The sequence below is a fragment of the Oenanthe melanoleuca genome, chromosome 3 (genome assembly GCF_029582105.1).
Source record: "Oenanthe melanoleuca isolate GR-GAL-2019-014 chromosome 3, OMel1.0, whole genome shotgun sequence".
Classification (NCBI taxonomy): domain Eukaryota; kingdom Metazoa; phylum Chordata; class Aves; order Passeriformes; family Muscicapidae; genus Oenanthe; species Oenanthe melanoleuca.
Window position 1 is genome coordinate 61,607,649 of NC_079336.1, and position 26,095 is coordinate 61,633,743.

Sequence of the window (26,095 nt, forward strand, 5' to 3'; positions counted from 1 at the left end):
TCTGCACAGCTCTTGTGGTTTTTTAAAAGCCTGTCAAAATGCCAGTGTGATGCTTCTCAATGTTTGGCATTCAGTGCCTTTTCCAAGGTCTGGGTGAATGTTCTTTCTGCTTTCCAGCACATCCTCCCAGGGGCTCTAATTCTCAGCTGTTTTTCCCCTTGAATGTGTTATCTTGTCTCTCAGGCCAGTCCTTGGCCAGAGCTTACCTGGTATGTAAAGAAGCACTAAAAGCTTATAGTTTTCTTCCTTTCTCAGTGTTTTCTATGAGACTTTTCCTTGACTTTGAATCTTTTTAATATAAATTTTCTGTTTGTGCATGTTTTGCTTTCCACTGCTAGCAATTCCTACTTCGAGAGCTGGGTTTTTAATTCCAGATGAACACCTTAGACTGTAAGGTTATTAAAGGAATTTTTGTCTGAGAGATACTGATCATGGAACAGCTCTTTCAAAGTAGTTCTGGCTATGATAAAGTGGGTTTTTCCCTTTTAGGAAATAAACTTCAGTACTTGGTACTGAGATTGTTAACTGCTGTAGGAATGACTGTAATTATAATGGTTGTATGAGACTTGGGGTGAGCTGACATCATATGAAATTGCTTGTCAGTCCTTCTAGAGCTTGTACTTATCCTGGTAACAGAAGTATTGATTTAACCTGTCTGATTGTGAACACATAGATATATCAAAACTGATCAGCGTTTTCTGAATAGATTTCATTTCCATCACAAAACTGTTACTTTAGGAATAATCTGCTGGTTTTGTAATACTTGTCTTGGTTCAAAGCAAAGCTAAAAGCTGAGCCTGCAGGGGTCCTCCCTAGCATTAGTCATCCTTATGGATCCCTTTCAGCTCTGCCCCTGGTATATATACTGAATTCTGTGCTGCAACTGGTTTTACTTGAAAGCTCAGCATTTACAAATGCATATTATTCAGTAGCAATACATATATCTTTTGTTGCCTTTTCCACCCCTATTTTTTCCTCTTTTTCACACAGAGAAGCTGAAGTACAGCTTTCTGTTTGATACTGTGCCATATAGGAATAGCAGAGCTGAGAGGGAAGAGCTGTGCTTCACAGAAAATTATCCATCTTTAACACTTCTTTATGCAACTTTTATTCCCTTATGTAAAGGTAATGGTTCAAGATAAGTAGCAGAGCAAGTATTGGGTAGTTAAATTATATCTCTTCTGGCACCTGTTAGGTATTGAAACTAGTGTTGTCAATATTTAGGTGTGGATTTTAGATGTTTACTTGTCTGATTAATCTGTTTCTATCCTAGAGCAAGAGGTATTTTATGTGGAAGCACACCTACACTCGTTACTAAATACTTGTGCCAATTCTTGTTTGATATCCAGCCTTGTTAAAATCCATGGTGTGCCATCTGTTCTTTTCATCACTTGTCATATAAGTGGTCATATGAATTTGTATTTGAACTGTGACAAAAAATATTCCAAGGAAATGTTAGACAAGAAAATATGGGGAAAAGTATTACTTCGTGTACCTAGGCTTTTTTGCAAGTGTATTTTCTGGATGGCATTTAAACCACTGTTTTGAAGTTAATGGAGTGTTGCATAATCCCATGACATAATGCTTGAAGAAAATAACGCACATACTCAGTATAAAAGATGCAAAGAAATTTGTGCTGGCATGATTAGAACATCAGTGTACTCACTAACTCTTAGAAACAGTATTTTTACTATTTTATGGCAGTTTCCTGTTCTATATGATGCCCTAGGCCAGGCTGATGGGAATTGTCCCACTGAGTAACAGTGGAACTTTTTCTGAGAATGTTCAAAATGGTTGGTACATGCAAGAGAGAAACTTCTTTTAATAGTACCTTAACTTTGAGGAGGAGGTAAGATATAAAAAGTTTAGAATCAGGGAAGTGTTAAGGTTGGGAAATGAAATGAAGTCCAGCTGTTAAACTAACACCACCATGTTCACCACTGAACCATGGCCCTGGGTGCCACATCCCCAAGTTTCTGAACACTTCCAGAGGTGGTGATTCCACCACTTCCCTGGGCAGCCTGTTCCAATGTCTGAGTACTCTTTTGGGAAGAATTTTTTTCCTAATATGCAGTCTAAAACTCCTCTGGTGCAACGTGAGGCCATTTCCTCCTCATGGTGTTGCTTCTTGTTCTGGGAGAAGAAGCTAACCCCCACCTGGCTACAGGCTCCTTTCAGGCAGTATATGATTCCCCCTGAGCCTTCCTTTCTGCAGGCTCCCTCCCCTGCTCCTCACAGCACTTGTGCTCCAGACACTGCACCAACTCTCTTGGCTTTCTCTGGACTTGCTCCAGCACCAGGCATGGATTTTCTTAATGGTAGATCCTACCAAGCCTGGTGGTGCTCAAATTACCTTGTCAAAAATCAATCTCTCTACCCATAGGTCACACTGATCTTTTGTATGAGGCCTTTAAAATGGCAAATGCTAAAATCTTGTTTTGGGCTGCCTTTAAGGTGTTACAGTTCTTATTGTCATTTGGAATCAGTATTAAGTTCAACAGTGTTTATTTCTATTGATTGCAAGAGACTTAATACAAGCGTCAGGAAGAGGAATGTCTGACAATTATTTCAGGTTTCACACAATTTTTTTGGTGAGACAACTTAATTTTTGAACACTGTTCTTGGCCAAATGTTGCTCTTGAACACAAAACATTTGATAATAGTATTTTTCTTTTTTCCTCACCCACCTTCCCCCTGCCAAAAAGGTACAGTGCATGTAACACACAGGTTCTTCCTGCTACCTTTTTGCCTCTAAGTTAATCCTGAACTGTGCCTGTGGAAGGAGGTAAGCAAGGAAACAAAGTCTTCTGTGAGGCCATGAAGGGAATGAACTCACTGACATACTAAGTGCTGAGTGTGTATTGTTAAGGCTGACATGCATAAGAAATTGCTTGAGGCGTTCTGAGGAAAATTTGTTTTAATTATGTTTTCTAAAGTGGATCTAATACATTAATGCCTATTTAGCTTTTAAATATGGAGTAATCAGGGGTTTTTTCCCAACTTTCGTTTCTAGTGATATTTTTGTTCAAATGAATCAGTGTCTTTCGTCCCCTAAGCTTTATTTATAACTGTCTTTTTATCCTTGCTTGAAAATTCTTTCAAGCTGTTTTTGGAAGGGTTTTAGAATTTTTACACTCTGCCTTCAGGCTGTTCCCAGATTGGTGTGTTCTCCAACACTCCTATAGTGGAACCACTGGATACAAAGATGGGAAGTAAGATGAAATCATGGCATCTAATTTCTTGGCTTGTTTTTTTAGTTAGAGATAGATGCTGAAACAAGGATGTGGTTTTGATTTGAGTAATAGTAATGAATCTTTTGGTTTTTGGTTTCATTTTTTTATAAAGGGTTGTTGAAAGGGCATTCAGAGTACCAGAACTAAATCTTGTTCGAGGCTGGTAGGGCCCAATCAAAAGTCTGTTGCAAATAATGGGAATATCTCCTCGGTTATATTTCATTCAGATCATCTTCAGTCCTGCATTATGGGTGTGTTAGTAATTTACAAAGAAGTTTTTACCAGTATCTTGTACCATACCTTTAGAAACCTGTGATCTGCAAGTCATCTCATAAGTTTTATTAAAACATTGTTAAAATGTAATCTTCTTGTGGCTCTATCCTCAACTTGAATTGAGAACTTGTATTGTGGCTTAAATGATTTCTGTGCAGCCTTTGGGGTTTTTCCATGCAAAATAATGTAGAATGGAATTAAGGTGAAATCTTGGAACGATCTGATTTTAAAGGGAGTCTGGCAATATTTAAATTCCATAAGGTGAGTGACCTATTGTTAAGTAAAATGGTTGATTAATATCTTCTTTTTTTCCTTATTTTAGCAACTGAAGGTTCTGAAACACAAGATAAGAAAGTCACTTCAGGACAAAGCAACACAGGATCTAAACCAGGTACACCATTCCACATGCTCCATGTTTTAAGGCTGTTTGCCTCAATGGTGTATAGAAAACAGCTGTTGTAACAGAAACTTCTGAAGTTTATTGCTTTTGTACCTTACTTACTGTTTCACACAAAATGATATCAGTGACTGTTCATGTTTAGAAAGGCTGGAATATGTGATTGTTTGCAAAGAAGCAAAACTGGAAAAATCTGCTTGTATTTTAGAATAGAATGAGGTTTGGGAAGTGAGAAAAGACAACAGAAGCCACTGTATTTGCATCTGTGCTTGAAGGAGAATTATGTGCTGTAGGCAAAGATTTTCAGCTTTATCTAAGTGTGCCTCTGTTCAGGCATTTCCTCACTTACCACAAAAGGTGCCATATTCTGTAATGTGCTCTATGCAGTGGGCAGATGTTTCTCATTACTTCACCACACCTCACGGGTTCATTGTGTGGATTTAATTCACTGTTCACTTACACAGTTGAAAATGTGTGTGCTAAAAAGCTCAATGTAGTCCTTGGTGTCGTGGGTCTGTTCCACTTGCATGCTTAGACCAAGATGCAGAAGAGGACTTAGGTGTCTAAATTCTGCTTGTGTTGCAATTCAGGTACCCAAGGTTAAAGCATGCAGTTAATAATGATTTTGCTTAGATGCTTAGAAAGCAGAGGTGCTTGTGCTGCTGAGGACAAAACTCACTGTAACATCCCCCTTTCAGCTCCTTGACAGCTTGGCAGCTCAGTGACTGTTTTGTACTGACAGACCCTCCCCTGTCCCCAGAGGGGGTGCTTTGGCCAAGGTCCCCAGAGGGAAGGAATCACAGCACTGTCTGTGTTCAGATCACACCTCACATGCCCTGCCGGGCCTGCTGGGTCCTCCACAAAGCACAGGAATCACGGCTGCTCTCAATCAGGCAGTGGGAAAAGGGGCAGAAAATAAAGATTAGATTACCTCTTTTCACAGCTCTCTGTGGTGCACAGTGTTCAATACTTGCTTTATTCTGCAATAGTTCAATACACTTTTCATTTCTCAGGAGGGCATCCTAGCTGTTCCAATGTTTCCTTCATGTATGCTGTGTGTAGAAATGAATCCAAAGTTCTTGGGGCTGAAGCGAGGGAAGGCAGAGTGGAGCTGAAAGTATGAGCCACAGAAACTGGTCCTATTTACAAAGTATATATGACAATTGTTAATTTAGAGACTTAATTTCTACAAATATCAATTTTGCTTAAGAGTTTGTTGAGTCTTAGTTCTATAAAAGATTTGTAAAATTTGTTTTTTTCCTTATGTTACTATCATTAGGGACAGAAACCTACTGATATTTCAGTGCTGAATTTCTATTCTGAAATAAGGCAAAATAATGTTCAGAGCTTCTAAGCTTTCAAAACGACCTTTTAACTTATTAAAATGAATTTTGAATGCACACTAAATGTTCTAAATATATGGACATATACTGTTTTCATATGTAATTTAAAGGCTTAATTTCCAGCAGGAGGTACAAAATTAATTTCTCCTGATAGAACTATGGCTTGCTTATTCTTCAAATATCCCTATAACACAAATGCTTAATTCTCTGCCTGTTACATAAGTGAAGGGAAATAGGTTGTTGAATGTGAGTTCCCACATATTGCAGCATAACCAGCTGCAACTTACAAAGCAGCACGTGGAACTTCCTGGAGTGTTGTCTCTTAGGCTTTGATAATGCCCAGCTGGCAATTATTTCTCTAAAAAATGAGGAATTCTTGCAGGATTTGTTGCAGCTGGTATGTTTCCCATTTCCTTTCACAGTAACTTAAAGCTTATAGTCTGATGATGAGTATGAGCAAAGTACTTGGTTTGTCCTGGTATTCCTACCAAATAAGGAGAAATGCCAATCCCCCAACTATTTGCCTGGTGGGTTTTTAATGAGTAGAGACATGAGAAATAAAATGAGGAGCAGTCCCAGTCTTGTTTTGCCACAGTTAGAAACTATTGTTGCTCTGCACTGGGGGTTCCAGCAGAACATCTGGATTCAGAATGCAAATGTTGCAGGTTGGGGTTGTAGCCAAACTGTGAAGGATCGTTTTGAAGACTTAGAGAAGATATTTTAATCATCACTGTAAGACTTGCACTGATAATATATGCTCCAGCTTCTAGCAGAGCAAATGCAATGATGGTCTGCTACAAAGGTGTTGCCCTCATCTTTGTGCTAACATTGATTTAGCTCTTTGTGATTCCTAATGTATGCAAAATCGCTTGTTACTGAAGACACACACTCTGCATAGCCTGCAACTTAATGCAAATTCTTTAGGATTGTTCTAACATCCTGGGGTGTTGGGAGAAGGGCTGTTCTTGTGTGAACACTATCAGGTGTGTGATATGGAAAAAATAATTGGATATCTTCGAACAGAGTGGCAGAGGGCAACTTTAAAAATTTATCTTATTCCTTCCATTCCTTATAATTAGGAATTCTTAAGGGAGACCTTTTCAGTTTGCCTGTCCATATAGCCCTCCTGCCTCTTTGAAGAATTGTTGCCTCTCCCCGATAGGGAAATCTCTCTTCTCAAGAAAGGGGAAAAAAAACCCAACTGGAAGGATATTCTGAAAGAAGCAGGTTTCTACATTTTTCCCCAGTGCCTTATCATTTTCTGTCAACTCAATGTTACATTGACTTTGCTGACAGCCCTTGAAGGGAATCCTTGTTTTCCAGGGAAAATGTGCATTATTCCACAAGCTCTAATTACTCAAGCCACAGAAATCCATGTTTTGTGAACCTTGTGTGCCAGTCACCAGGGAGAAGGAATATGATTACCCTTTTGGCCTGTGTCTGCATGCTGAAGGGACTGCGTGTGAGTCAGCGTGCTGCTGAACATCAGCCAAATGCAGATGCACACCGTGCAGTGGGCAAATCTCTGCCATGGCATGGCCCAGCACAGTGTCATAAATGACAGCACTGTGAGCCAGTCAGCCAGCATTAAAGTTTTGACCTGTAACTGGGTGAAGGATTATCTTTGTCTTTGCTGGTGACTTTTTCACTTGTGCTCCTGTCACTGGGGCTGTCGTGTTTGAAGGTTCTCCCTGCCAGCTGTGCAATGGGTTTTCTCCTTGCAGCTGTTACTTTTGCATTTACACTCTTAATTGGGGCTCTAGTTGTTGAGATAATAGTTTTTCACTGATCAGAGTTCAAGAGTAATTAAAGTGTACATAGCTGTTGTGAACTGGTTCACCCAAGAAATCCTGCCATGCTTATGCAGAAACTTCTGTGAGAGGATGAAATGCATGTTATTTTTTTTAATCCACTTCAAATAGCTATTCAAAATTAGTCTAGCACAGTCTCACTTCAGGGACTTATTTTGCAAATATCTTTAACCTGAGTTTTATGACCCATTGTGTTGTTTACTAATAACTTTTTTCATAGGTATGCAGCCTATACACCAGTAGGCTGACTCTACATGTTTTTACAAGTTGCTTACATGTGTATTCACACTCAATAGTGAAAAGGTTCTGTTGTCTTGTGCACTTTCGTGATGACAGTATTCTAGGTAGTTCTTAATCTTAAAATACTTTAAAACTGAGTTCCTCTCAATTCTAAAATAAATCAGACCATTTATTTATACCCAGAAATCTTTTTGGTATCTCTGTGGGTTTTTTGTTTATTGTGTTCTTATGCAAAGCAAGCTTTTTCAGTGCTACTGAAAAGAAGCATAAAATTAAGAGCTTTCCAGGTTTAACAGAACAGGCTGAGTAGGAAATTAGTTTTGGCAGCATGCTGAGATGAATTGCTAACTTGGATTTGGTTCCCTTTGTCTGGAACAGCTCCATTGCTGAGACTGGGAGATGGATGCTAGCTGCTCAGCACTTTGTTGTCTTCCAGAACCATCACTGAGCAAGTGATTTTTTTCCAACCAAACCTGAATTTTTAAAGTCAAACCTGAGCTCTGACACAGATCTTTTGTACTATCCTCAGTCTTACTGCTGGGATCCAAGGGGCCAGTTGCAGATAGTTGTGAAGTAGTTAAATTTCAATCTACAAGAATAGTTAAAGCTCTCCTCTTACTTGACTCGTATTATACCAGTCCATGCATATGATGCCTCACTGTCTTTTAAAATATTTACCAGAGTTTTTAACACTTGTGCACACAAACATATTTTGAGATCAACATCATGCTGTTTCCAGAGGCTCAGCCAGAGCTGTGTTTTGATCCAACCTGTTTTGCTTGGATGCTGGATTCTTGTGTCATGATATAGGGCTTATTGGTTGTTCTGAGGCAATATCAAGAGGAAGATAATGCTTTATAATAAAAGATTTTCCTGTGGATGCATTATGGAGAGACATTATGAAATAATAAACAGTATTTTTTCATAATGCTCTCAAGCAGTCCAGCTAATTTAGGCTTGGAAACAAAATAAAGCTTCTTCCTGGGCTTTCACAAACAGTAGTCTTGCTGGGTATTCACAGTTACATCTTAGTCTGTATTTTACATCTTAAAAAAACCAGTTTTCTGGGGTTATTAGTTTTCTGGGTTTTTTTTTTTAAATAAGATGGATTTCAGAAAACATGACAAAATTTTTTGACAAAATAATTAGAGTTGTTTAACAGCCATTTTCCTAAAAGCTGGGGTTTGGCAGTATTTGATTTTATGCTATGTGCCTAACACTCCTCTTTCTCCATTTGTAGATCATCCAACAGTACTGAAGGTTGATGATAGGCAACGGCTGGCCAGAGAACGGAGAGAAGAGCGAGAAAAACAGCTAGGTAAGGCCTGCTGATTTTTGTTTGGTTGGTTTTAATGGACTATCATCTGCATGCAGCATTATTGCCAGTTTACTTTTAGGGACAGTCAGCAAAATGATGGTACTAAATATGCAATAGTGTCATTTTAGATACATTATCGTATCTTTAAAGTAGATCTTTTAGTTCATCAGTACTATATCTCTCACCTGTTCTGTGAATGTGAATGAAAAGTAGGTTTAATTCTGAAATCATGCAAGGGAGTTTCACTGATGTAAATGGAATTTTGAAGTTTTAGACTATTTTACCAATTAAGATTAAAATGCGGAATACCATGAAATAGAATTGCAGAATACGTTGCCAATGTATGGTTTGAATTTTTAAATGTAAACTTAGGGTACTTTTTGCAGGTCAAACCTTTAGTAGGTGTCAAAAACTGTGCTCAATATCTTGTGTCACCTGTGCCTGCATATGTATAACACAGTTCAAGTGAATAGTGAGGCTACTTAACAAGTGACTACTGATGGGCAGTATACTGAGTGTGGTGGTAAGAGAATTAAGAATTATGTGAGGCCAAATTGGTGGCTTTGTAAACAGTATTTATATGTTTGACAGCCACAAAGTTCTTGTGGTAATTAGGAGGTCAGGAAACACAAGTATTTCCTCTTTTTTATATGTTTACTCTGATTTCTTTCAATGCTGAATTGTTCTTAGGGCTTGAGAAACAGAAGTTCTTTATTTCCCATTTCTAATTTTTATTGAACTATGTTATAACTCCAGCCAGAATTATGCTTCTTTTTCTAACCAGAAGAGCCATGATTAATTGTCACCTAGGTCTTGATAGCATTTATATCCTCCCTTCTTTACAGCACCTTATAACATTGCAGTAGCCATGCATGAATCACTAGGATTGTTTTGGAGGGGAAAAGGAAAGCTTTAGTTCTGGCTTGCTCAAGGGGCAACATGACAGGATGTTTGTTAATCCCTGAAAAACTGTTCCTCGAGTTGGGATTGATGGTATGTGTAGGCTTAGTTTCTTCAGGTTTCAGAGAAAATGGATGTTACTGTCCCATTTTAATTAATTTTTCACAGATGATGGTTCCATGTCTTGAATTTGTTTTTTTCTTAGGTTTGATCCCTGTGAAATAACAATACTCTACTTAAATGCAGAAAAAGATGCTTTCCTTGAATTTAACTCAACTCTGATTCTTCTAGCTATTAATAAATGAGTATTTGTTATCAGAAGGACATGACTTCTGTTGAAAAATGTGTTATTTTGTGTGATGTGTTTTAAAGTAACTTCAAAGCAACATCAGGAGTTTTTGTAAGTTGACATGGAATCCTTCATTTCCAAGTGGGAGAGTTGTGCATGTCCCTATGATGTATGAGTGTATTGTGTGTTCTTGCTTGAAGAATTATTTTGAACTAACAAGAAAATTGAAAGTCGCATTGTACTTTCATCTGTATATTTGTCTGCTATGATTTAGGAGCTGTCTCTTGAGATCTGTGTTCCAGTACAGCAAAGCAATGATTTTTACAATGGCATGCAACTTTCTTTTTTTTTTTTTTTCTTTTTTTTTAGTGCAGAACCTAGATAATCAGTCACTCATGTTGTGTGAACCGCAGCAAAGAAATTCCTAAGCTGGCTCTCTTAAACATTAAGTTGTATAATATTGTTACATAAACATGTCTTGCTAAAAATTAGAGTTGGATTTTGTTAATACTGGGACATCAGCCATGCAACAGTAAAGCAACTGATGGAAGGAATTTTAATTTTTTTCAATAGAATTAGGTTGGATTTAAACTTAATTCCTTTCCTTTTGATTCAGGGGATCTGTCAGGTTTAGCAAAGACTTCTTTTTATACAGAAGTTGAGATCTTCAGTCATACCTCAAGTGAAATTATTCTTTGCTCTAAAAAAAGGGAGAGGACAGAGTTCAATTCTCTAGGCATAGAGCTGGTAGTAATTTGTTTTGAACTTTCAGCAACTTGAACTCTTGGAAGTCATGTTATCAGTCTTTTCAGGAAAATTAAGACTCTTCTGTTAAGAACATGTGGAGTACCAGTTTAATAAGGATTATGTGTATTTATTGGGCAGTGTTCTGATATTAAAGGAGAGTGGATTTAAGACCATTTTTCTTCCCCCTTTCTTTTACTCTCAAGATCTAATTTTTTTCAAGTTCCACTGTGCTGTCATAGATTTGGCTTTCCTGTGGTAAAGTGGGTTGGTGTGTGCTCTGAACTCCTGAAGATTTGCTTGCACCTGGAAATAGTATTTTAGCAGTCTTATCCTACCTAGCACACTTGGGTGCCTAAGTCTTGTTTTTAATGAGAGTTTAGAGAGTAGGAAATGCTGTCATTTTTGCTGTCTGGATATATATAGCATATATGTGCTGGGACTCTCGATATCTGCTGTTTCTTGAGGATCATGATGAGTCACCTAATTGAAAATATTAAAGAAGCTTCTACCAAAATGTCCTTTTAAACTTTAGTATATTCCTGTTTTGTTTCAGACCCTTCTTTAGATAACATAGAAGATACACAGGGAAACAATCAGCAAATCACACCATCACAAAGGAATGATTGTTTTAGCTCCTTCACTATAGGAAAGGCATTGGTTTTGAAAAACCATCCCAACAATTCTGAAACATGAATTCTTTTACTTTTTTTTTGTGCAGTTCATTTTGCATGACTAAAGTTGTATCAATCTTGTGGGAGGTATTTTTGCTTCAACATTTTTATTCTCCTGACCATTTGGTAATGTGTGTACTGTTGATATGCACATTCAGATCTTTAAAGAATTATTAGAGTGATTGTACTTAATGTTCTAAGTAATGCTCCCAGTGTTGTCATTTGCTCTTTAGTAACCATGTTTTCATTTTTGTGCTGTTTCCACTAGTGCCCTTTCCCACATCACCTATGCATAAAAGTTAACATCTGTGCTTTAAAATACAGATATCAGATCTCTCTATGTGAGACTAACCCTCCTGGATTGTGTAAGGCAGAGATCCCAAGGGATCTGTGGTAGCTGTCACATGGGTCAAAGGGAAGGGAAATACCAGACACTCAGGCTGAGCAGCTCTGCTCTGGCGCTGGATGCTGAGACACAGACATGTTGGAACTGACTTGTTATGGAAGCAACCATGGTAGATGGCCTGGTCAAACTGGAAATTGTTACTGAAAACTGCTGGTTTTACATCCTGCAGACTTTACCCTTACCTGCCATACTGATTGTATCTGCACTGCCCAATTAACATTGCTGGAAAGCACTCCCTGGTGCTTAAACTGAATTGTTCTTGCTATGAAGCTGTTAGATTGATCCTGGCAGGGTGTTGGCTCCAGCCAACTACCTGTCTGCTTGCTAATTCCCAGACAAGGTTTGGGAATTGGCAGGGAAGGTCCATGGGCTTTTCTGCATGTGCTGATTAAGGGCTGTCACCATTTTGGAGGGCAGAAGTTTAGTAGTAGAGGTGAAAGTTGTTCCATGCCAGTTAGTGTCTGATCCCAGAGCATAGACCTGGTCCTCCCTAATTGGAAAGAAAAATCAGAATGTGTTTTTTCCACATGGAAAATAACTGGGATTTTAAAATAGGTTTCATTCTGGTAATCTTAGGCAATGGCCTAGCAAAGAGGAAGAATTTTCTTGTTATTACTTAGCAGTATCTTGGTCCCTGATTCATGAGAAAACTGTTTTAAGTCTCGCTTCTGTGCATGTTTTATCTACACTAATCCTGCTTGAAGACTGATCTTTTAATTAGAATTGTGATCCTGACAAGGACACATTTAGTTTCTGGTGTTGGGAACAAAAGATGGAAGTACTGCCTTTTGACTTAGCACAGTTCCTTAAATGAAGAGGGATTAATAGAATGTTCTTAGAATATGTCTGAGTTTCTAGTTAGCTAAATTAATTAAATTCTTAATACTTACAATGCATAAGCATTAAAGTAACATTCTAAAGATCTCATTATCATGCAGCTTCCTCTCCCATTTGAAAGTGATCATTGGCAAAATAATAACATTAATAAAAATTATAAATTTTTTTGCTGAGTAAATTCCTTCTGGTCTGTTTCCTTCCCTGGCGCTTGGGAGCGGAGCTTTATCCAACATTTCCACAGAAGGAAGCCCCACAAAAACTGGGAATCATTGACCCTAGCATATGATTAATTTTGGGATCTCCTTGGAGAATCTGAATGTCAAAAGGGTTTATAAGACAAGAAAACAATTTTTAAGGTAGGCTAGTTTAAAAATTGCTGTGATGAATGTCCCTCAGAGCATGGTTACTGGGGAAAGCTTGGCTTAGAGAATCTCACATTAGCTTCACCTTTAATTACAGCTCTGAAGTTCACCTTCTAATTCGTTCAGTCAGCCAGTTCTGTGTAATGTCCCATTTTTAGGTATGGTTAAAGCATCACCGATCCATTTTACTGCTAATGCAGCAAGGAGGCAATCACAGCCTCGGTGCAGAGCTGGCACTGAGCAAAGGTGAAAGAGCACTCAGGGGAGAAAGCTCTTGCTGAGGTCGGTGCTGTAAAGTTAGAAAAGATAAAGGCTGGAAAGCTTGACAAAGACTAGGACCTTGGCTCAGGTAAGCTGTCTGTCTGAGGTGGATTCAAAAGGCAGGCTGAGAAAGCGTGGTGCTAGATGGATCTGCCTTTGTACAGGTGGTAAACCAGTATTAAAAGTACTGAAGTGAAGAGACAGCAGGAGACAGAAAAAGAGAATCTGGGAGCACATCCTTTGTTTCACATATATGAACAGAAAATAAAGGCTTTGACACACTTAGTGCATTCTCCTTCTTCCCTCACAGCCTAAAACCCCTGCAAAGACTAGTTCTCTGTGTGTGTGGTTGAGGAAAGAAACTACAAAATTATTTCCTAAAAAGAAACATGCATGGTTTGCAGGTAACATCTTCCACATTAAGTTAGTTAGTTAATTCCAGTGTAAAATTAATCAGTTTTAAGTCTTACGTGTCTCTTGATAGTGGAGTCTCTCTTTCTTGACTGACCTTGTTTTCTCTTGCTGTTATTCACTTCAGAAGTGTTGGAAACACAGCCTTAATTATGTTGCTTTGTAATGTAATCCAGCATTACTACTTTGCACACAAGCAGAAGGTATTTAACAGCATGTCTAGGGCCCAATTTGTAATCTTGATTTTATGCTCTAATTTTGTGTTCTTGTATCACGTGACTGGTTCCAATGTATTGATTGCACTAAGGAATGGAATAGAGAATGGATCAGGCTGTGACTTTGGTTTGTCCTTTCCAGCTTTAATGTAATCGTTCCTATGGCATTTAAGCTTTCAGCATGCAGGTGCTATCTGAATGATGGCCAAACTTTCCTTGAATGAATCTTGCATATTGTCAGGCAATGTTAGCTGTTACAAAGGAGAGAAGGATCGTGAATCTGGTAATGATCAGGCCCAAGAAAAAGCCTTTTTGTTGGACCATACCCACACTGGAGTTCAGTGTCGGCTCAGCACCAGGAAGAACTCTTAGCACAGTTTCTGGAGACACCAACATAAAAGTTGATATTCCTCCCTGGCTCAAATTGGCTGCTCTTTCAGGTTGATGAGACCTTTTAGAGGTATCTTCAGTTTCCTGTAGACTCATATGCAGATTCTTTCTATCAGCAAGGCATTTGATGCTGTGCTTCTAGAAGCATATCTGTGTATCCAGAATAGAGCTTAATATCCATATTTTTTTACCTTAGAGCAGAGGTCTAAAGAGTAAACTTTTTACTCTACAAGAAAATCTATTCATTTCTGTTTGGGGTAGCAGGAAAATGTTTCTGAAAATTCATAAATAAGGACATAAGGATGAAATAGAGATGTTCTAAACTTCTTATTTTTCCTGAAGATATCCTTATATATCTAAGGACACTAACTTATGTCACTGTATTTGTCATCTAACTTATAGGTGACAAGAACTGAGCCCTTAAGTTCACAGAAGAATGTCAGTAGTGTATACAGGAAGAAATGAAAACAAAGCATATGTTCTCCTTTGATTCTCTAATAAGATAAAATGCAGGGACTGATATTTGAAAAAAAATTGAAGTAGTTAAGATTATATCTCTATCTGTGGAAAAAAGTTAAATTCATGAAAATTGATATTACACTTTTTTCAGCCAACAGATGTATAATAAATCTTACTTTCATGTGCTTGTTAAATGCTTGGTCCAAGCATTACATTAGTAACTTCCTTATGTTAGCAGATGGACATGTATTTTCTGCTGCCTTTACCTGTAGCCTAAAGGTGATGGAAAGATGTAGCTTTTGTATTTGTTTTGAATCAGAGCAATTTTTTTTTGTTGAGATTTATTCCTGCCAAACGCTTCCATATGCTTGGGTTAATCCATCACTAGTGTGTGTTTGTTACTGAGCTTGCTGTATCACAGAAGTGTGTTTTTTATCCCCCCTTCTTGGAGAAGCAGAAAGCTGATGTGTTCTGTCCAGAGGTCCAGCATTCTGATTGTCTTATCAGCACTAAGAATGTACCTAAATATCTTTTCAACCTTTCTCTTCTTGAATTTAGCCTTAAAAATTCAAATGCCCTATTTTCACTACTTTTTTCTAAAGAATATGACAGACTGAAACCTATGGAAATCACCTTGAACAGTGCTTCAAGAAAGTCTAGCCATTTACATTAATAACAGAAAGAAAAATAATCTCCATGTCTTTTATAGGCAAATTAATATTCCAGTGACATCAGTTAAGAAAGCTGTTGGGGTGGGTTTGTTTGTTTTGGGTTTCTTTTTCTTTTCTTAATTTATTGATTTGCAGTAGACCACCAAAGTGGTGCTGGGTTTATTTGTGCTGGGTTGCCATTGTAATCAGATTCCAAGCACAAAAGAGCCAGCTCATCATAGGATATGTGGAGGACTTGTGGCTTAGGGCACTGGCTTGTCTTGATACAATCATTAGAGTCTGTACATAAGACAGACTATTCATTAAAAGCTGACATGCTACAGCTAGCTGAATTTTCTTGAGATATATCCTATTGTGCTTCTTAGATAAGGAGAAAAATTGCTCTTGTGTAGGGCTTCCTGATTTCTTATGATTAGCTCTGCTGAAACTTGTTGTTTGAAGTGGAATCATGTGACAGATTAAGGTTTACCTTTAGACTTCCTTCTGTTGGTCCAGGTGCTAGAATTATCATCCCAGCCACTTCTGTTGTAGGAGATCTGTACTAATCAATAAAGGGGAAAGTTATGATAGTTTTACCTCTCTTTTTATTGGGTTTTTTTTTTTTTTCCCAGTAAAATATTACAGAGAATTGTCATGGTTTGTATAAAAGAAGTTTGTTCACATACATATGACTTCAGTATTTTAGGCATTTTAAGCTAGAAAAAAATCCTTTCTTCCATGAAGAAACTGTATGCTCAAATAACTTAACTGTTAGTAATTCATAATAAGTAAGATTAAATAAAATCAGTCTGTGGCCAGGTTACATTTTAATACATGAGGAGGGATAAGGATATTATGTATGTCTGAAGAAAGAGAGTTCAAAAGGCCATTTACCTTGGTTATTCAAAATGTATTAAAGACTTCATTGCATAAAGCAAGTTAATACTTTTATTTCTCATTTTTCTTACAGCTGCAAGAGAATCTGTCTGGTTAGAAAGAGAAGAGAGAGCACGGCAGCATTATGAAAAACACCTGGAGGAGCGCAGAAAGAAGCTAGAGGAGCAGAGGCTAAAGGAAGAGAGAAGACGAGCTGCCGTGGAGGAAAAGCGAAGGCAGAAACTAGAGGAAGAGAAGGTAAAAACAAATGTTGTGGTAACACTCAACTTCTCTTGCCATAAGATACAGTATTATCAACCTTTTTCTCCAAGAGCTGATGTAAAGAATGCAACATGAGCAGTGGCCAGTATGACAGTGTGTGTGGAAGGATTTTAAGCCTTACTTGCATAGGTGCTGCTTCTGTTATGAATCAAATGCAGTGAAGTTGAGCATGCCTGGATTATAGTGTATGGCACTGTGCAAACTCATGGAAAAGCAAACTGGGTCAGGTTTGTATGGTTCTCTGTTAATTCCTAGCCACTCAGTTTAAGGGTAATTAAATATAAGTTGCCTTGAGAAAACCTTTCCAAAAATGAGTGTGTAATGAAATATGCTCTCGGCTGATTTGTCTCAGTTAAACTGGGAAGTACTTGCAGTGTGATCCTGTGTAAGTCACCTCATCCTTTTGGGTGTTTTGTTTCCTGTCTCTCCCACTCTTCTGGTATTTAGTGGATGGGAGGGAGCAGTAGGACGTGTTTGTGTAGTTGCAGGCCCACTTAAACAGATCTTACCTTTTCAAAATTTTGGTTAACATTCTATCTTATTTATGGCTTGCTTGCTGCCTGATTTTGTTCTCATCTGTGTGTCTTAAGTAGGCAGCACATAAGCTTAAACACACTTGTAAAGATGCATACTTGGTTTTGTCCATGTGGATGGAGGGCAGCAGGGTTTGATGAGAAAATAAAGTTAAAACCCCGCTGGTATCCAAATGTATTATCCTGTTGCACTCAAGGAACGACATGAAGCTGTTGTACGTCGCACAATTGAGAGAAGCCAGAAGCCAAAGCAGAGGCAAAACAGGTGGTCCTGGGGAGGAGCACTCCACAACCGCATCAGTAACACAGGTAAAGAGGGAGGCTGGCTGTGCTCGCCAGTTCCCTTCCCCACCAGCCAGCTGGAATTTACTTTTCTTCTTCTGAAAGGAAGGATGACTCAGTGTGTGCTAGTTTGAATTTGTTGCTCTTGGTCATTTTATTGTTGGCAGTGGCATGTTTGTGACATTCTTGTGTAGCAAAAAGGTAACAGGGAGAAACGTGAACCAAAGTTACAGCTTGTTTCAGGGTGACTTATTCTGTAACTACCTTGCTACAGCTTCTGCTTCTGCTGCTTTGCTGCTGTTGTGTGTGTATATGTGGGTGTGCTGTGTCAATCTTGTGGTATGAGCTACTTGCAAATGCTAGCTTTGTGCCTCAAAAAGCAGGTCTGGTGGAAATGACCAAACACTGAGATTAAAGTAGACACAAGGAAGAAAAATTGTTCTTTGTAATAAGCGATCTGTGCCTTGTACTGAAATTTGGGAAATAGAAGTCCCTTTTCTTCCCCTAAAGATTGGCAAATTAAGTGAATTTTAACTATATGCTTTCCCCTCAATTATCTTATCTAGCTTAATCTGCCAATCATTGATGTGTATATGCCCTGTTCAATATAAATCAAGCCCCTCAAAAGATAACTTTCCCTTTACTTCTTTCAACAGAAAGTGATCCTTAAAGTTCTTTTCTTCCTATTCTAATTTCAATGTGTCTAATCTCCCATCAGGGGAGGAAAAATAAAAAGTTGAGAAAAGAATGCTCTAAAATCTTTGTTATACATAATTTCAATAAACAGTTATTTTTCATAAAACATTACTTTTTTTGCTTAACTTTGAATAACTTATTTGATTTTTATTTTATTTTCTGTGAAAAATCATTGTCTTGCATTCTGTCCCTAGGTTATTTTTTTGAATCATCATTCACCTTTCTCGATTTAGCAGGCCTGGAGCACCACTTCAAATCTCTGGGTGGTGCTAGGAAACCTGGTACATAATGCTGTGGTTTGTTATTCCTTTACCCATAGCTAGTTCTCAAGAAGTGAGATCATCAGTAACTAAACCACCCTCATGTAGTTACAATGCATGCTTAACACCATGCTGATAGATTAGAACTGTTGTTAGTAGCAGATTTTTCATTATTATTTATTTTTATGGTGGAGAGTTACTGCTGGCTGACTCTAAAGATTTGGCACAATTCACTGAAATGAAGCATAATATTCTATCTACTGGAATTCAAGGAGAACAAATTTGAATATTTTGCTATTTTCTAAAACCCTTTTGGCATATTGCAAGTAGAATTTACAATTATTTTGCACATGAACACAGACACATAACCAGCTGCATTGGCTGTTTTGTTGCTCATGGGTATTTTAATTCTTTTTTTTTTTTGTTTGTTTATTTCTTTTTTGGTTTTTTTGGATAAAGAAAGCAGCAATTTTCCAGGCAATAGATTGCATTTGGCCTATTCTGCATTTATAGGATTCATATTGCCAACACTTGTATGCAAATCCTTATGCTGAATGTCATTCATTTAAATAAGGTTCATTGACACGAAAAATGTTGTCAAGCCTAACAGCAGAGGTGATTTTCAATATTGTCATTTGTCATCTTCAGAAAGCCAGTTTATGCAGTACATCCATTTTGCCAAATGGCTGATTAGGCATGAGATCAAGATCCCCATCCTATTCCCACAAATATTGTTCTGCTCTCAGGAAGACTGAACATTGTGTCTCCAGTAGTGACTTGCACAGGGCATTCTCCAGTTTGCCCTACAGGTTGATTTTGGATTATCTTGACAGTCTACAGAGGTCTTTTTCTTAGTTATAAAATTTAGATTTCTCCTTTTTAAAACCTGTTTCTGAGTTTTATTCCCCTCCCAGTATCCAGTCTGCCAGTTCTTACCAAGTCATTCTAACATTAAAGTTAGCAAATAATCACATGGGGTATAAAGAATCTTTCTTCAGTCTGACCAGTTACAGTAAATCCTGTATAGTTCATAGATCTGGGGAGAATTAAGGTGGTTTTCATGTACTCTATTTCTCTGATTTTTTTTTTTTTTGTACACTCTGAGTATAATTTAATCTATAGGGACAGAACAGGTAAACACAATCTTAATACACTTGTCATAAATAAACAAACAGTGGCAAATAATATTTCAGCAGCAGCATCCCTAATGCTGTCGTTGTCCTGAGTTTGTATCTGCTTTAAAAACAGCCTATGGACACATTTTTGCACACACAGAATATGAATCAGCAGAGCAGTTAGGCATATGCTCAAGCCTCATTGCATTTCAGCATGGTTGAGTGCTTTGCTGAGTAGTGCTGAGGTTCAGTACATGCTAAAATGTAAGCAAAAACATAATTGAGTCTCACAGCATCTTTTGGATGTCATATTTTCAGATGAAAATTTGTAATGGGGAATGTGTAGCCGATGCTTGGAACTCTTTTTGTTTGGGTTTTTTTTTTTGAGAGAGAGCAAAGAAAGGGCACAGCAAACTTCCTGTGACACACATATGCACTAACTGTGCAGTCTCTATTCTTGAAGTAAACATCACCCCCACAGCAGGGCGCAGATGCTGACTGCAGCACTTGTGCAAATGATGTAATACCATTCTAAACCATAGAGAAACTAAAATCAAATTATAAATTTTTTGTGTTATATATGCCAAGTAGGTGCCTTGCAAGTACTTTCCGCAGAGGCTGATGTTTTTATATCTGCTAAGGTGTGTGCTGAGCTGGATTTTCAGCATGCTGAAAATAACTCTGGTGGTTGTTTTAGCACTTATACATAGCTGTGGGATTTTTAACTAAACCTTTTAATTTCTTTTGTGCTTACCCTCACTTCCTTTTTGCACTAGTTTTCTCTTAATCTTTGAGCATGATGTTGCCACAATATTGACCATCTTCCTAGTAACAGTGCCCTGTCACTTTTTATTCGGATGCCAGGGTGGTTTTTTAGTGAATAACTTTACATTTCCAAGTATCTTGGTCCTTCCATGAAGCCTTCTATTATAAGTTCTGAGCAAAGATTTTCTGACAATATTGAAAGTCTTTAGATTGCAACCCATTGAGTGATAATGAACAGAATATTCTGCACATTTGAAGCTTAAACTGTGTTGTGCCCAGTCTTTGAGTCACCTGTACAACATCTGCTGAGAAATCCATTCTATTTTGGAAGTTCTTGTGGTAGAGCAGGAGTGACCTAGTCCTGTTTTCCTCCTCCCACTAGTGAGCTAGGAACTTGCACTACTGCATGTGGGCTGTCAATTAGCATTATCTCCATTTGTTTTAGATCGAGACAGGCGGTCTGTTTCAACAGTGAACCTTTCGAAACATGTTGATCCAGTCATAAACAAGCGGCTCTCCTCCTCATCTGCAACATTACTAAATTCTCCAGACAGAGGTACAGTTTTGAAGAAAAAAGCATTAAAAGAGCAGCAAGAAAGAATGTTCTATACTGATGTATTACTTTGCACATAAAACAAGCTTCTGAAGTCGTTTTCTGTACTTCATCTAAGTGGTAGTGGAAAGACTTCAAATGTGACAAGTAAATGGTTGAACATTTTTTCCTGTGAGAGCAAAAATATTCTTGTTTTTTTAAAACAAGAGAACTTACCTAAACAATTCTGCCTTAACAAATGATAAAAGCAGTGCTTCTGTCAGGTTTTTAGTAAATGAGGTACAACTATTGAAAGAATACATCACTCCATAGTGCATGCAGTCATGTGTGACCTTTTCTTCGCATTAGACAATTTTGTCATTATTTTATTTTGTTTTCCTTTCTTTTTTGATAATAGTTCTTTAATGTCTAAAAACATGTTGCATGAAGCTTTCAAGCAGTTCCTTTATTATCATTTCTGGTTATTTTATTGCCATTTCCAGTTATTTTTATGGAAGAGGTGTGGGTGTTTTCCATATTGTCTGTTTATTGACTTTTTGTCTCCAGTTATTTCTCAAAGATTGCTTCATTTCAGTGTACATTTTTGGTGTTTACAAGTCTGAAAAATGATAAACCATCAAGCTTTTAAAAATTAACATAGCTGAATTGCTGCCTCTGTTCTGAGGACTTATGAGATTGAAGTACTGAGCTTAAAAGTTTTATAAAAGAATGTGTCTTGTGTAACTTGTGCAAAGAGCTTTACAGTAAAGTACTTGGTAGGGATTTTTTTGTCCTCTACTGAGAATGAGTTCTGTCCCATTTCAAACCATCAAATTGTTTTAAAAACCAATTTTTTAAATGGACTTTTAGTTCTGTTGTCTGGTTGATGTCATTATTTGTGTGCCTTAGTTCCAAGTATGCATGGACACGTGTATGTGGTTGATTTGATGAGCCATGTTCATCCTAGTGGGCTAATCTAGTTGTACAGTCTGGTAACTTGTGAAAAATACAGTAGTAAATTAGAAGATAATTTAAGCACCAGTCATTTCTTGACTAAATGTTGGAATCCAGTTCAGTTTTATCTTTATTGGCTTTTCAGGTGTGTATATTTTTTTTTCAAATGGTTGCTGTTCTTTGCCAGGGGATGCTTTTTTGAGGAAGGATCTTGATGATGTGGGTAGGTGAACAGCAGCAAGCATTAAGTGTGAAGTATAGTCTCTTATGGACACAGTGTTTTAGCTTGTGCCACTCATTCCAAGTTCAGGAGAAGTTAAACTGAATAGTAGGCAGTCTAGTGGTAGGGAAAGAAAAGGAATGTGGAAGTTATGGCCATGTGTCAAAATGCTGAGGCATTCTTTGCTTGGCATTTTTACTAAAACAGCACAGAACTCTTCAGGAATCTCTTGTGACTTTTGCAGACTCCAAGACAGAAAGTAAATCCAAAAACTATAAATGCTTTTTCTCATGCAAAGTCAGATACCTAAATCTAGTTGAGCCATGTATCTGGAGAGGTGCCACTAGTCTCTCCAGTGGCCTCAACCTCTTAAGGCAAGTGCTTAAAGGAAGGCTGTGCCTGCCTGCTCCCTATTTCACCTTTCAGAGGGCACCCAATCACACCTTGTCTGCAATACAGACTCCTAGCTGCAAAACAGGGAGCTGGAGATAAGGATGATAAGCTTACCTACTAAGTGGCTTATAGCTGTCAACAAGAACTTGTCATCTATTGTGCAGCACCTTTTTAACATTTGAAGGACAATTTTTTTTTTTTTTTTTTTTTTTTTTTTTTTTTTTTTTGTGCAGCAAAAGACAAGTTTTCAGTAACTAATTGTCTAAAAGACTGGCTAATTTCATTTCAATTATTGTATTGTTATGTAGCTCTATCACAGTTGTACAATTGGGCAGCTAGAACAGGCTTCTCATTATGCTTTCATGTTACTGCAGTTAGTGAAACTGTAACAAAACATGGACTCATATTCAACTGGAGAAAACTGTGGCTGACCAAGAGATTTTGGCAATTGTGCTCTTTAAGGAGAGCTTAGCAAGGGGATAATATTTTTCATGAGATATGAGTTACATACTTTAAGTTTTGCAAAACTTGCACACTAGTTGTTTTCCTCCCCTTCTCTGCAGTGATTTTTCTTTTAAGCAGATGATGGTCTCAATCACTGTTTTCTGCAACCTTATAGAAGATATTATAGAAGACTCCATTATTGTTTCCTGCTGAAAAAGCAGTTTCCGCTATCTACTCCTCAGCATATTGTGTATGTGTATAAGCAAACACCACATTTATCAATGAGAGTCTCCTTCCTGGTGCTCATCAGAAGGCCTGTTAAATCCCTGCCTCCCATCTGTTCCTACAACTAATCAAATGCTGCTGTTTGCTTACTTGCAAATTATTCTGTTGCTGCTAAGATAACTTTCCAGTATTCAGATTGTATATCCTGAAGACAAATACAGATTATTGTAATCAATTTACTTTTGCCAGCGTCCTGCAACTTTGTGTGTTTTTTCGTTACAAGTTAGGTTATAAAGATCTTTAATCTGTTAAAAATAACCTGCTTGTGGCTGGGAGTAAGGGTACTTCCTTGTACCAGCAAGCCTATCACAAATGTGCTTCCTGTGTGAAGATGCAGCAATAAAAGCTGAGAGAGCTGGGTTCAGACTGGAGAAAGTTCCAGGGGGACTTTACAGCCAAAGCATCCTCCAAGAGAGCTGGGGAAGGACTTTTTACATGTAGTAATAGGACCAAGAGGTAATTGCTTCAAACTGAAAGGTTTAGATTGGGTATTAGGAAGAAAATCTTCACTCTGAGGCTGGTGGAGGCAGGTGGAACAGGTTGCCCACAGAAATTGTGGATGCCCAAGGTCTAGTTGGATGGGGCTTTGAGCAACCTGGTCTAATGGAAGGTATCCCTGCCCACGAGAGGAAGGCTGGGACTAGATGATCTTTCAGGTCCCTTCCAACCCAAACCATTCTAGAATTCTATAAATAGCCCTTAGAGCGATAGTTTAACACATCATGAGAGCAAATAATACTGTTTCCCTTTGTCTGTCAGATGGCTTGAAAGACTAAGTCTTGAAAATGTCACCTGAGGCATTAAAAACAAAAAGAGCAAGAAAAAACCCCCTGACCTCATTTTCTTACAGTTGATCTTATTATTTTGGGATGTTCTTTGTTTGGTATTCAGTTTTGCTCCAGTGTGGTTTGGATGCCAAACTGAAGCAGTTCAATGCATTTAGGTATTCATACTCTTGTAGTTGGAACCAGTGGGCAGAAGTTTGTCTGTTCTAGGTGAATGGTGGTGCTAATCTGTTAAAATATGTATTGAATGTGTGAAGTGTGATGCTTTCAGGGAGCTGCCTTTGGAAAATTCAGTACATGATGACCCTGGCCCACAAGGCCAAGGTGCATCAAACAAACTGATCTAAACCCATTGTAGAGAATCAGGAACACTTCACTCCAAGGTCCTGACTAAAACTACTTGGCATCTCTGAACCAGGCCTATTGCTTATACAGAGAAGAAAGGTTTTGGTTTTTCGTGAGATTACTTCATCTCTGAGGGCTTATATGTGATGTAAGGCCTGCAGCTGGCCTACAGGGCCATATTTTCATTGTGACATTTACTTGTCATGTAAAGATAAATTTCAAGAAAATGGATGGTGTATATATAGTACTGGTTTACTGACCTGAAATATCAGGGATTGCTTTCTGAAGTTGTGTGATCTTTATGTTAAACTACACTAGAAGAGTTCTCCAAACTCACCCACAATCATATCTGTGAGCCTCACCTACTGAAGCCTGAGACCACAAAAAAAACCCAAAAAAAACCCAAAAAACTCTGTTGTCTTGCAACAGTAGGTTTAAGCAGTGATCATACTGAGCATGGTGCCTGGAGAGGAAAGCAAGCATAGACTTTACCACTTCTGCATCCAGCTTAATGGTCGCTCTGTGATTTCTTCATTGTTAAACTGCAAGCTTAATGATAATGTGTGTGCTGTAATGGAGGTCTCTGTAGGGTATTTTGAGTGTCTGTATGATTTCTACCATTGCAGAATGGAACCATTAATCACTAAAAGTTCTAGCAATAGTACATTGTGTAAAAGGACAGTTAGGAAAAGAGCCTGCTGTGTTTGAGAGTCCTATATTTCTATAGTAATGCCCCTTATTGTATTAGTGGAATTTAAGGGAACAATTTGAGAAGTGCAAAACAGCACTGAGTGCAGATTAAGCAGTTATGTTTTCGTAGGAGGAGATAGAGATCAGCCTCTCTTTTCAAGGGGCTCAGCAAGGAGTAGATTAAAGACAGATTCAGAGTTTATGTCTATTAAAAGTGATGGATCTCTTCCTTTAAAAATGCAAATAAATGTCAAGTTTGTTACAGCCAGTCACTTCAATGAATGTTATAGAGATTGAGCCTCATAAATACAAGCTGCAATTTTGTTGCTGCAAATACTAAACTAAGGCAAATGAATGCTGAGATATAAGAAGACCTGATTTTGCTTGCAATATCAAGATTACTGCTATAATGTAAGCTTACTATAATGAACTACTTCAGGAACTAGTTGAATGTTTTGGCTTGTGATAGTCATTATAAAACAATTTACTGCATTGGAATGTCAAGGAAATACCCATTTCAATACAGAAAGTGACTTACAGGATTCTACTGGTTGACGTTTCACCATGATAAATGTTTAATTAGTATTTTTTTTAAAAAGCGAAGGAACTTTACAAGATAAAAGGATTATATTGACAAGCTATGTTTGCATTAGACAACACTGGGGAAAGCAAAGTAGCAGTGTGATTGCAGCCAGGTCAACATGGAGTGCGTTTTCAAAACAGAGCAACTTTATGAAAAATTGATTCTTTTTACTGTTCTACATGGAAACTGATCATTAGCAGGATCTTTGGACAGAGAATTAATGATCACATGTATTTACTGTTTCCTGTGGCTTCACCTATTACTGAGACAACTGTAGCTGCTGAGCTTGGTATCTGCAGTTGAGGCACACTGTCCTTTTGCAATACTTTGATAAAACCTCATTGCTCTTCTAGCAGGGAAATTATCCTGTCATTCCTAACATGGAATGTGGCAGATGTGAAAAATATCCATATTCATTTGGCAACAATTTGTTGTTATGCCACAGGCAGTAACACAAATAAAATGTTCAGATGTACATATTTCTATAGGAATTCTTCTGCTAAAAAGGAGAAATAATAAAATGCAAAATGGCAAATTATCGTGGACAGTTTCAAGATTTTCATGGTATGCAAGTGAGGAAATGGTACTAACACTGTGCAGCATGTGAAGTGTATGATCTAACATCTTGCTTGTATGGTGCACGTTCAGCTCGCCGTCTTCAGCTCAGCCCATGGGAGAGCAGCATCGTTAGCAGGCTCCTGACGCCCACACACTCATTCCTGGCTCGGAGTAAAAGCACAGCTGCATTGTCTGGAGATGCAGGTAATCCTATAAGAACAGAGGCTTCATGTCTCAGACATTTATTTTTCCAGATTCCCTGCCGGATGTTGTAAAGTCATTGA

General features: G+C 37.9%; 1 protein-coding gene across 8 annotated transcripts in view; it reads left to right on the forward strand.

Moving 5' to 3' along the window:
* MAP7 (microtubule associated protein 7) overlaps positions 1–26,095 on the forward strand; it is a 106,409-nt gene that overhangs the window by 56,846 nt on the left and 23,468 nt on the right. For 4 of the 8 annotated variants that reach the window (XM_056488903.1, XM_056488904.1, XM_056488901.1 and 1 more), the window contains exons 2-7: positions 3,829–3,897; positions 8,538–8,615; positions 16,184–16,347; positions 17,102–17,213; positions 20,468–20,578; positions 25,902–26,015. In XM_056488903.1, coding sequence (XP_056344878.1) covers positions 3,829–3,897; positions 8,538–8,615; positions 16,184–16,347; positions 17,102–17,213; positions 20,468–20,578; positions 25,902–26,015 — 648 coding nt within the window. The remainder of the gene's footprint in view (positions 1–3,828; positions 3,898–8,537; positions 8,616–16,183; positions 16,348–17,101; positions 17,214–20,467; positions 20,579–25,901; positions 26,016–26,095) is intronic. The other 4 variants (XM_056488908.1, XM_056488909.1, XM_056488905.1 and 1 more) reach the window with 1 other exon arrangement.